We start from the raw sequence: 12,941 nt of genomic DNA, 5'->3' as shown, positions 1-12,941 counted from the left end.
ATAAGAGAGAGTGTGTGAGTGTTAGAGAGTGTAAGAAAGAGAGTGTGTTACAGAGAGAGAGAGAGAGAGAGAGAGAGAGAGAGAGAGAGAGAGAGAGATAGTGTATGTGAAAGTGTGAGAGTGAGTGTTAGAGAGTGTGTGAGGTGAAGCCCAGCTCTGGGTGTGATTAATAGGCCTAGTAGCAGTGCTGTGGCAGTGTAACAAGGAGAAACAGAGAGAGAATGAGTGAGAGAACGAGGGAGCAAAGAGGAGTGAGAGCTGTTATTGTGAACTCAGGGCCGTTGGCACCGCTGCCACCACCGGCGAGCTGCACTCATCCGTAATCTCACCATCTGGATTCATCCACAAATCACATTAAAGTCTCAGGCCCAAGAAGACATCATGCTAAATGAATACTGGCTCAAAGATGGGAGAGAGAGAGAGAGAGAGAGAGAGAGAGAGGGAGAGAGAGAGAGTGAGAGAGAGTGAGAGAGAGAGAGAGAGAGAGAGAGAGACACACACTGGTGCCATCCAGCTCTTTGTGGTCAGATATGAATCAGCTCTTACACACTCATGGCACCTCTGGCTTTTTTCACATCAGCACTGAAGTACAGCAGAGAAGTGTGTGTGTGTGTGTGTGTGTGTGTGTGTGTGTGTGTGTGTGTGTGTGTGTGTGTGTGGGAATAAGAAATAAATAAAGGAGCAAACCCAATCACCGAACATAACATTAGCCTCCTCGCTTTTCTGTCCATAAAATCATGGCGTATGTAAATTCCAGGGCTTTGTTATGAGAAAGCGTCATTTTCCCTCCAAACCTGCTGAGTTTACACACCGCAAAACTTTCTGTTAATTCCAGGATGAACAATAACACGCCCAGGTCCAAGCCGCCGAGTTATTGCTAAATCTTTATTCAATTATTGCGGATATACAGAGTTAATTGGAAAAGTTTGCATTCCTTATGAATGTTAAATTAAAAAAAGTGAACACGCACCTCTATAATTACATAACATCGGAAAAAAAAAGAGAGGTAGGTGACGAGACAGGGTCGGATATTAGAGGCGAGATGATTCGAAAGCAGAGATGTGAAATGTGGAGTTTGAGATATTATTTAGATTAGAGAAGATTATATGCAGAACGGGGGGGGGGGGGGGGGGTGATACACGGTGGCTTAGTGGTTAGCACGTTCGTCTCACACCTCCAAGGTTGCGGGTTCGATTCCCACCTCCGCCTTGTGTGTGTGGAGTTTGCATGTTCTCCCCGTGCCTCGGGGGTTTCCTCCGGGTACTCCGGTTTCCTCCTCCGGTCCAAAGACATGCATGGTAGGTTGATTGGCATCTCTGGAAAATTGTCCGTAGTGTGTGAGTGAATGAGAGTGTGTGTGCCCTGTGATGGGTTGGCACTCTGTCCAGGGTGTATCCAGCCTTGATGCCCAATGACGCCTGAGATAGGCACAGGCTCCCCGTGACCCAATGAATATTCAGAACGGGAGACAAAACTTTTAAAAATTTGTTTGTTTGTTTGTTTGTTTGTTTAGTGCTTATAATAACAAATAACTAACTAGATTTGTGTCGTGCTTTTTGGAGGCGACAGTGTTACAATAAGGGACAATGTTTCTTTTGGAGGCAAGTGGACAGAAAGATAGGGTGCCAAAACATTTGGAGGCAAGTGGAGATGAGCATGTGATGTCATCAGAATACACGTGAGGAAGTTCCCCTTATTGTTCTGAGTGTTTTGATATGTCACATGTCCAGGTTGTAAAAAGTTTTTTTTTAGCATATTTTGGGGGCGGGGCTGCGGCACAACAGAAAGGTCAGTCGGTGCATCAATTTAAACCTTTGTTCAGAGTATCACCCTAAAGGAGCTGTCCTGTCGAAAGCTTGCCGAGTTATAAACCTCCAAAGTTTATAATGGGAGTCTATGGGAAAAAAGGCCATTTTGAGATCTGGTACCGGAAGTACCGGTACTCGGATTGCTTAGAAAAGTAACAGCAACAAACTTCAGACCAGCGTCTACAACATATTTGAATTTGGTGCATGTGGCTCGAAAGCTCTAGGCCGCATTAAATTTTCTAAATTTTTGTCTAAGCTGAAATAGGAAAACAGAATGTTGGCTTCTACAAAGCGACATAATAAATAAGCTCTTTTTTTAATGATTGCTTATACAGTGTGTGTGTCACAGCGCTTCTTCTCTTTTTCCTTACATTTAATTGGACTTTTCTGGGACTTTGTCTTTTCTGTCTCAAGTCTTTCATCTAGAATTTATACATCTGATGTATTGAGAACGGCTTGAATGCTTTGGAGTGATAATAAAGGCTTTATAGTTTTATCACGAAGGATTTTATAGCGTTTTTAGCTTTGTGGCTCTCAGAAAAAAAAATAAAATGAACAAGCTTTTACCGAGCTCTAGATGCACTCTGTCTCTAATGCACTTGCTCCCGGATGCCTGGAGTACTTTGGATGTCCTCTCTTCACCCTCCTTTAACTGGTTCTCTTCTTCTGAACTTTCTGGATGTGTGTCTGAGAAACAAATACTCTCGCTCGTTCTTTGTTCTCTCGTTCGTTCTCTCTCTCTTTGAATGACTCTCACGGCACACACACGCATGAAAGGATATAATGTGTGGCCTGGTAAATAAGCCGAAACAGATCAGGACAGAACGCATCAATCACGGCTCCTTTTTATCCCATTACAGCGAGCCCCTCCCACCCGTGAGGGACGTTTCAAAGTCAAAGCGACCTGCGGCTAAACTTCCTCATCGTGTAAACTCACACACGCTCTCACACACGCAGAGGCTCGACGTCATGACAGAACATAAGCCTTGCTTTTTGTACTTGTGGTATTTTCCAGATGGATATCTGACCTGTGTGGGAAATGCCTCTGCTAATGCTCTCTCACACACAGCTGTAATAGAATCAGTCATCGCAGCCTCCATCATATTCTGCTCTGCCTTTGCATCATCATCTTGTCTTGCCAGCAGAAATTACAGCAAATTGTGCGTCATGCAGAGAAAATCACTGGATGCAGGATTTCAATCTTCACACACTGGTACTTGGGTGGGATGAAAAGAAGGAAGCAGGGGAAGTCTTGGCCAACAGCTCACTGCCTCATCATGCTCATTTGGAGGCTGTGTTTTATCAGAAAAACTGACCAAGTGCCTTAAATACATAGACGAACCAAGACTGAGACTAACAAGGAGTCAGAACTTTTAAAACTCAGACTACTTAAGATCCAGAGACTTTAAGACTGAGACTAACCAAGTGTCAAAAACCTAAAGACTGAGACTAACTGAGAGCCTGAGAGTTAAAGACTGAGACTAACTGAGAGCCTGAGAGTTAAAGACTGAGACTAACTAAGAGCCTAAGAGTTAAAGACTGAGACTAACCAAGTGACAAAGACCTAAAGACTGAGACTAACTAAGAGCCTGAGAGTTAAAGACTGAGACTAACTGAGAGCCTGAGAGTTAAAGACTGAGACTAACTGAGAGCCTGAGAGTTAAAGACTTAGACTTGCCAAGATCCAGAGACTTAAAAGACTGAGACTCACTAAAAGCCTGATAGTTAAAGACTGAGACTAACCAAGCATCAAAGACTTTAAAACTGAGACTAACTAAGAGCCTGAAAGTTAAAGACTAAGAACTAACTGAGAGCCTGAGAGTTAAAGACTGAGACTTACCAAGATCCAGAGACTTAAAGACAGAGTAACTTAGAACCTGAGAGTTAAAGACTGAGACTAAGAGCCTGAGAGTTAAAGACTGAGACTAACTAAGAGCCTGAGAGTGAAAGACTGAGACTAACTAAGGGCCTAAGAGTTAAAGACTGAGACTAACTAAGAGCCTGAGAGTTAAAGACTGAGACTAACTAAGAGCCTGAGAGTTAAAGACTGAGACTAACTAAAAGCCTAAGAGTTAAAGACTGATACTAACCAATAGACAAAGACTTAAATTCTGTATTCATTTTAACATCCTGTCATTTTTTTTGCTGATTGATATTTGGAGACATTTCTTGCTGGCTTTTGGGGCTTTGCTGGTTGTTTGGCCATCCTTCAGAAGCTGTAGAGATATCTGACCACTTACTGTTTTATTATTCATGCAGCTTTTTTTTTTTCTTTCAATTTTCTCTCCTCTCTCCAGTCTGCTAGTGTGACCTTGCTCATGTTGTGTTTTGGAATAAATCATTCTTCCAGTAATCAATATTTGAAGAACGTATAAAATAAATATAAAATATTCTGAATGATGTGGACACACTCGTGTATTTTCCAGCTAGCATGAGGCAGGCAGTATTAAGTTGTCTGTTTAATGAGGACTGTCCTGATCTTCTGCACATCTTCTGGTGTTACATCTATTGGACATTTTTGGCAGAGCCCGAGAGCGTGTGGTGTCCACAGAGAACATGTTCCCATATTTCTGTAATCCCCGTTTGGTTCTTGTGCTTCCTCAAGGTTCTCTTTAATGTCATCAATAACCACCAGTCTCTGAATGTTCTCCTCAGGTCTCCAGGTGATTCTTCCTGAGTACCTGCAGGAGAAGTTTGTGCAGTCCGCTTTAAGCTACATCATGTGCAACGGCGAGGGAGAGTATGTGTGTCGCAGCAACCAGTGCATCTGCCAGTGCGCTGATGAATTCCCACAATGCAACTGTCCCACCACCGACCTGCAGATCATGGAGAACACGCTCCGGGGAATGTCCGAGTCCTGGGCGGCTTCCTACAAGGACTTCGAAAACTCAGGTAACTTTGAAACTTTTCTACCTTTTATTTAATGATACAGTATAGCGCCAACGATTTCAAACGACTCTTTCAAAATGAGTCGATTGATTTGATTCTTCAGGGACGGAGGTTCTAATTGAATCGTTTTCTGCTATATTTTAATCAGTAAAGCATTGTAAAAAATTTTTCCACAATCTGCGAGCCACCTGACTTTGGAGCGGTGCCACATTTGAACGCCGCTCAGCCGATCTCCAATAAAGCGTCCATGAATTATTCACAGGCTGTCATGCCTTCTGTCAGAGAAGAGAGGCTCCTCGCGACAGTCAATTTTAGCCTTTCTGCCTCGATCTACAGAGCTCAGTATGATCAAAAAAGCTCAGTGAGAATCCACGTTTTACAGCCGAGCGAAAGAACCTTCGCTTCAGGGGCCATTTTACGAGCAGACGACGTCTCCTGCATTTTACACACGACGTGCTATATATCATCTTTCTGCTAAAGACTGCAACGTTACAAAACATTCTGATTTTAGTCTTTTAGTCTAATTCAGTTTAAATTTTCATATCCAGACTAACAGATTATTCACAGGCCATAAATCGGTGTAAAGAGAAAGTAGCGTCCACAAGGACCACTCGGACGTCCTACTGTACGTCCTGTCACCTTCGGTGAATTGACTCGAAGAGCGAAGTTTGGTACAACTGCTGCCTCTGCGTTCGCTCAGAAAACTCGAAATAAAGTCTTAAAGCACTGTTCAGAAAAAAGCGTGAATAAAATAATACATCAGGCAGAAATGTCGGCTCGCTGGAGGGAAAAGGACGTGGGGACGTGAAAGGTTTCAAGTGGTCTTTAAGTTGGACATCCAGTCCCTGAACCATCCGTACTTGATATTTACACTGAGCGGCTAAAGATGACGTCAATGCAAGAAGTACACACGAAGTAAACCAAATACCACGGAATAGATGACGGTTTTCATACTGTATGTTTGGGTATTGTATTCATTTTCCCTATATCATATCTGCCACTCAGTGTCTTTTCTCTTAGAAAAAGCAGAGCCGATATTCAGACCCAGACAAATTTATGCAAGCCACAGAACTGGCACATCGACCCAGCGCTCCCCGTACACACCACACGAAAAGAGAAAAAATAACCAAAATAGGTTCATCTCTGAGGACACAACGTAATATCTACCACACCAGCCTCACAGCTTATGTATTATTAACAAGTAATAAAAGGCCCAAATAAAACCTGACACTCAGATATACTTATAGTGAACAGAGGACACTCAAATTGAGTTTGAAGGCCTCAAGGTCGACGCAATATTTCTGGAGACGGGCCTGGCAATAAACGAACCGGTCCTGGGTGTGTGATAAACACGGAAAGGAAAGCGGACGGGGGAGGAAAAATAAAACGAAAGTCAGCAAAAGGCACAAAGCGGTCTTCTGAGACGCATCATTGCTCCGGTCGGGACACAGTAATTGTTTGAAACGGTTAATCGGTTGATTGGATGGACGTGTACTCAGAACTTTGCCTTTCTGGAAACTTTGAAGAAATCTAAGCATTATCAGTGCAATACTTTATAGAATAATATCAAATATAATCAAGCAGGCATGGGTGAACATTTTAACCTGGGACTTTATGACCCAAAATAAATTGGCTGCAAATAAAATGTATAATATGGCAAAGGAGCGATTTAGGGGGCCAAGCACTTACTAGCCTCATCACTCTGCGATGGAGGAAGACCAGGATCCACTGGGAGGATCACCATCAGAGATCTGGAGAGTCGGGCGGTGCGTCAGTGATTGTTTTTGGTAACAGACTGACACGTCATGTTTTATTTCTCACATATGGGGTCAATCGTGAAAAAAAAGAATAACGCCCAGATTCTACAAGTTATCCTACAAGTGTGTTAGCACATTAGCGTTACAGGTTGATTCGGGTTAGAGTCCGTACTGGATTCATGCGCAAACTCGACACAAAGAGCAAACTGAAGCTAAAAGCCGCAGGCCATGACAGAGTGTGCGGTGCACCGAGTGCCTCACCTACACCGAGTCTACACCAGCCGCAGAGTGTTTTATGTCCTTTCCAATTTACGACGCTATTTCCACAAGGCACTCGGCTACACTCTGAATTAGATGTCAGACCTTATAATCTACAACAGTGTAACGCAGGGTCAATCGCATCGCACACCAAACACATTTAAAGCAGCAAGCGTGTGCATTAGCAGATCTCTCAGAGCTCATACTGACACCATTATAACAACGCTGTCGATAAAGCCAGGCTGCAAAAAATATTTATGGAGGAGTTTCTGCACCGTGCCGAGGGCTAGCTGCCAGAGATAACGCTGGAACGCTCCCTGTTTCTGTCTCACATCGCTCTGCTTTTAAAAACATCACAACACCTGAATCCGGGCTCACAAAAGTCAAGGCCAACTCATTTCAATCTGCTCTGAATATGAATATGATTGACTTTAAAGGCTTGAGAAATAAGTGTCATGTACACTTGAGTTAATAGTCCGAAGTAACTTAAAAATGAAATGGAAGGTTCGGATACTTACTGTTTAAACCAAGAGCTTTAAAAATGTAATATAGATAGACAGACAGATAGATAGATAGATAGATAGATAGATAGATAGATAGATAGATAGATAGATAGATAGATAGATAGATAGATAGATTCATAGATAGATAGATAGATAGATAGAAGGCTTCAAAATCAAGCCCAGAATATTCTTTTTTAAATCTTCTTCTATTGTTGTTGTTGTTGTTGTTGTTATTATTATTATTATTATTATTATTATTATTATTATTATTATTATTATTATTATTATTCAAATAAAATATTTTAAAGACTTCTACAAAAGATGGTATGTTCAAATTTTCAGTATCTGAAATTTTTTAAATAAATAAATAAATAAATAAATAAGCAAGTAAATAAATAAATAAATAAATAAATAAATAAAGCTGACAGTCATTGAATGATTTGCGTCAATTCATGTGTCAATAATGAAGATTTTTCTTTTATCATATTTATTATTTAAAAAAAATATTGTGGATCTGTTGTAGAGGTTTTGGTGTTAATAGTATCTGAAATGCACCTCATGTAGTGTTTGGAGCCGCGAGTGCTAAATCTCATTATGCAGCGTTAAACTGATGAAGGTGCAACTGCTTTAATGAACACATTCTCTCTCTCTATCTCTCTCTCTCTCTCTCTCTCTCTCACACACACACACACACACACCTGTCAGATGAATTCAAGTCGTTCCTAAAGCGTCTGCCCTCCACACACTTCCTGCCGGTGAGCAGTGTTCACTTGCTGTGGGGGAGCGACTGGGACCTGCAGGCTCGTTACCGGCTGCTTCAGAGCTCCCTCGAGGTCCTGAGGCTGAAGATTCAGCGCACGGCACGTAAACTGTTCAGCCTTAGCATCCGCTGTCATCACAACCCCAACCATCAGATGCCCAGAGAGAGGTGAGCATACACACACACACACACAAACACACACAAACACGCACACACACACACACACACACACACACACACACACACACACACATACACACAAACACACACACACGCACACAATCTCTAAAGAATAATGAAATAAATTCAAAATCAAACACTTTACTGCAAAAAAAATTATAGCATGTGTGTGTGTGCGTATGTGTGTGTGTTTGTGTGTAATAAAGCCATAGACCAGAGTAAGCAATCACTGAAGATGTAATATCAGGTTTAATGGTGCAAACCGGACATGGTGATCAGACAAGAGCACCGAGGGACATTTTCACCCTAAAAATATCCCAAAATGTTCTCATTGGTCATTAGCATAAATCATCTCAGAAAAACAGCAAGGACTGTGTAGTGAGCATACACACTACACACTACACACACACACACACACACAATGTAGATCGCTACCTAGGTACAGTGGTTATTAATGTTAGCTAGATGTTTAGAAAACACTTTAAAATGACTTTTGATAGGCCGTGAAGTCTGAGTAAATATTTAGCAGTTAAGAACATGTGAGCTCACTCAAGCTCAGTGGCTAAAGTAAGCTAAACTAGCTAGCTAGCATAGGTGACTCGGATGACTAGCCAGATACACAAGTAAAACACAAATTAGCAAATTTTGTTTCTAATGAAATAAAATCCAAGACATTGGCTTTGTTGTAATAAAAAAATCCACCGAGGAACTAAAAGTTCCTTGAAATGGTGTGAATTTAACTAGTAACAGTGAAGATACTAAAGCCTGTGGCCTGAAAAAGCACCCATAAGATATCAAGATACAGCTGATAGTTTGTCAGCCGCGAGTCTCGAGGCCGAGGTTTTGGAGATGTAGTGAGGTCTCAGCTTTGAAATGATATTGATTTTTCTCCAAAGCCAAGGTTATATTGGAAGTTTGTGAAGCTTGTGGCCAGAAAAGTGAACAGGAATCAGAAAAGAGATCAGATACTGCGTCAGCTTGTGAAACATGAACCTGAGGCTAGTCTGCAACTGAAACCCTGACAGGGTTAAAGGCAATAAATATTTCACAAAGTTCTGTATACATTTTGTGTAGAAAAGTTACAATCAGAGATCGTACCTTTGTAACCCTCGTTTAGTTGAGTTTCCGAACACGTCGTCGGGCCGTAACACGCGTGAAAGATGTAGCCACGTTGTGACGTCAGACTTCACGTTGAAATGATAGACATAAACACAAATATACAGTATTCAGATATTCTCCTGGAGATCAAGTTCCCTACATTTCACACCACCAACAACGGTCTAGAGAAACAAGTACGTCCTCTAAAGCTTAGTTTCATTGTTTGAGTACCGATCCAGAACTCTGAAAAGGTCCTCAAAAACACAGCTGGAGAAGAAACCGCCGTGCCATGGCAGACTTTTCCTTCTCCGCAACATGCTGGCAGACTTGACAAGCAGATTAGATCTGAACATGTATGCTCAGTGAAAAAAAAAAAAAACACAGAGAGAAGAAAGCGAGCTCTGGGAAAATCAAGGGAAGATCTGATAGTCACATAAAAGGTTGGAAATGTGGCAGGTTGGGAAGAAAATTCCAGCGAGTTTTGTTTGAGTGAGAGTCAGAGTGTTGCGGTGGTGGAGGTGGAGGTGTGTTTGTTGTGGACGGCAAGGACGTCAGTTGTCTAATGTGGAGGCAGCGCATCCACGCTTCAATGGCGGCTTTGACAAGGTTTTGTGCCGTAGCGTTATCAAAGGAGAGCAGAGTGTAGTCAGGACTCGGCAGGGCAAACATCAAGGACATGTGACAGCACAGAGGGGAAGGAGAGAGAGAGAGAGAGAGAGAGAGAGAGAGAGAGAGAGAGAGAGAGAGAGAGATTAAGTAGAAATGGAGGAATGTGTCATTATACTGCAAAGTAAACGAAGACCTTCAGCCTTATCAGCGCTCTCTGTAGCACGAAAATTAAATGGCCACTTTGCATTTCTGCCCTAACTGTTTATTCCACAAGGCAGGAGGAGGTTTGTCTGTTCCATTCCTTTGTATGAACAGGACCTGTGTATACAGTTCAAAGTATCTGGCTAATTTACTGCCCTGAATTAGCATTCGATTTCCCAAAACATTTGCATGAAAGTCTGTGTTTAATGTTGTTTTATAAATCCAGGTCTATAACGTGGGTCAGGATTTAGCAAACAGATCCATATAGCACACTCGGGTAGCATAAACTTCACATAGCGGTTGTTTGCTAGTAAGGAAGACATCGGGACGGCATCATTGGGAACGGCGTCAGTGGTTGTTGTAAATCTTTGAAATTTTAAAACCTAGTCACATGTTAGTTGCTAAACAACAGACCAGAAATTCATTCATTCATTTTCTATCGCTTAACCGAACTACCTCGGATCACGGGGAGCCTGTGCCTATCTCAGGCATCAACGGGCATCAAGGCAGGATACACCCTGGACGGAGTGCCAACCCATCACGGGGCACACACACACACACTCTCATTCACTCACACAATCACACACTACATGCAAACATGGAAACTCCACACGAGGCACGGGGAGAACATGCAAACTCCACACACACAAGGCGGAGGCGGGAATCGAACCCCCAACCCTGGAGGTGTGAGGCGAACGTGCTAACCACTAAGCCACCGTGCCCCCTTCAGAAATGCCACACCAGAAATGTTCTTGCTAATATAATATATGAACGAAGAACGACACATCATACTGTTTATCTGTTTAGATTTACGTTTAACCTTCTGACCAATCACAATCCAGAATCCAGTGTTAGTCTGCTGTGATTCTTTGTAAGGTTTCGTCAGAAATGAGACTTCTTTCAGGAACTCCAACTCCCAGAATCCTCAGCTGATATCCGCAAAGCTCCTAAAGCTCCTGGACACACCGATTAGAGCTCAGCTGTGGTTCGTTTCCACTCATTTGTTTGTGTCTCTAAACTCTTCACAATGTTCTTTTGTTTTGAACTCATCTAAGGGCTCATGCTTACAATTAGCATTTAGCATTTAGCAGAAGCCCCCCTAGGTAGTTCAGATAAGCGGTAGAAAATAAATGAATGAATGAATGAATGATATTTAAATATAAAGTGACTGCTGAGTAAAGTTTTTTCCCTTCTATACGGTTGTATATAGATGTAAGATATTTGAGTCTCAAGTGTTTCAGCTTCGTTTCTCTGAACATTTCAGCTTTGTAATATTGACTTTATCACCAGTTTGTCTCTCTCTCAGCTCGACACATTTCTCAAGGAGACGTTTGGTGAAAGAAGCTTTGTTTATTTGCATAAAAGTGCTTAAATAATTCATTTCAAATAGTCATTATTCGGTGAAAGTGAGATCGTTTAGTAACTTTCTCAAGAGCGGCCTTCAGTTTATTCATAAACAGAAGCGTTTACACACAAAAATGGTGTATTTTTTTGTTTGTTTGTTTTTTTTGTACACGTGAACAGAGTAAAACTCTAACGTGAATCGGGAATATTTTAAAGTTTTAAGCTGAATATTTGGGTTTGACCTTTGACATCATTTCTACCCTATTAAAGGCTTTAGTGACATCATTTCTACCCTATTAAAGGCTTTAGTGACATCATTTCTACCCTATTAAAGGCTTTAGTGACATCATTTCTACCCTAAGGCTTTAGTGACATCATTTCTACCCTATTAAAGGCTTTAGTGACATCATTTCTACCCTATTAAAGGCTTTAGTGACATCATTTCTACCCTAAGGCTTTAGTGACATCATTTCTACCCTATTAAAGGCTTTAGTGACATCATTTCTACCCTATTAAAGGCTTTAGTGGCAATTTCTGTCTCATGCTTCTGAAATCTCCTTGGAAAAGTGTATTATTTTCCATGTTGATAAAAGTTACTTTAGGGAAATTCAGATACAGTAGATGTCGTGCACCGTATCTGGAGCTTAATAATAAACACGAAACAGCCGGAAACTTGATCGAGTCTGTGAAAGGCACAGAAGATGAAATACCAAACGCATTCATGGCTTTGGGTCAGACAGACAGATGTACTGGAGTTTACTGGTCACTGAGTGTACACGTATTAAATCCCAGCTTCTCGGACTGGATTTAGTTTATCTGTCCTGCTCGTCTTCCTCGTCCTGCTCGTCTTCCTTGTCCTGCTCGTCTTCCTCGTCCTGCTCGTCTTCCTCGTCCTGCTCTTTGGCTGCCTGTTAAGGAAAGTTTCTTGCTGATGCTGAACAGAAACAAGTGGCTCATTATTAGAAGCGAACAGCACCCTCGATCCCCTCGGACTCGCCGACGGATAAATTCCACGAGAAGTCTAAAAAAACGAAACTCTTGTTATTCTGCAGACGATCTCGCCGTAATAAGTCCAAAGACGCAAAACTATTTATACTCATGTCAAAGTGCTGAATGATAAAAAAAGTATCTTCAGCCTATATAAATATATAGCATATAAAATATATGAGGCGGCACTTTTTTCAACGCCCGCACTAACTTATCTTGAGCCGTTTGCTCTCGTGTGTTAATGGGAACGAGGTCCTGAGTGCGCACAGACGCTCCGGAGACAAACGTAAAGTTTTAGAAGGAAATCCAGCTCAGCAATAAACCGGCTTTGATTCGATTAGCGGCCTTTTTTTTGCGAGCCGCGCAATTTCCTGTCGTCAGGAAAAGCCAGTGTGAGCAAGTCCTGCCCTGCTGGAGTCAAACAGCTGATGCATAAGTTTAGCATTTCAGCACAAAACTCTCGTGTTCAAGCAGGAACGAAGACGAAGCTGACGCTCAGCTCCGGCTCTAGTTTTACTCCAGAGCGCTTTTTAAACGTTACTGTTAT

General features: G+C 41.9%; 1 protein-coding gene across 1 annotated transcript in view; it reads left to right on the top strand.

The window, feature by feature from the left end:
• brinp1 (bone morphogenetic protein/retinoic acid inducible neural-specific 1) overlaps positions 1-12,941 on the top strand; it is a 119,272-nt gene that overhangs the window by 98,451 nt on the left and 7,880 nt on the right. Inside the window, exons 6-7 of the mRNA XM_060863605.1 lie at positions 4,464-4,700; positions 7,921-8,143. Coding sequence (XP_060719588.1) covers positions 4,464-4,700; positions 7,921-8,143 — 460 coding nt within the window. The remainder of the gene's footprint in view (positions 1-4,463; positions 4,701-7,920; positions 8,144-12,941) is intronic.

This window comes from Tachysurus vachellii, chromosome 26 (assembly GCF_030014155.1).
Source record: "Tachysurus vachellii isolate PV-2020 chromosome 26, HZAU_Pvac_v1, whole genome shotgun sequence".
Lineage (NCBI taxonomy): Eukaryota > Metazoa > Chordata > Actinopteri > Siluriformes > Bagridae > Tachysurus > Tachysurus vachellii.
This window is presented reverse-complemented; position numbering and strand designations above follow the sequence as displayed.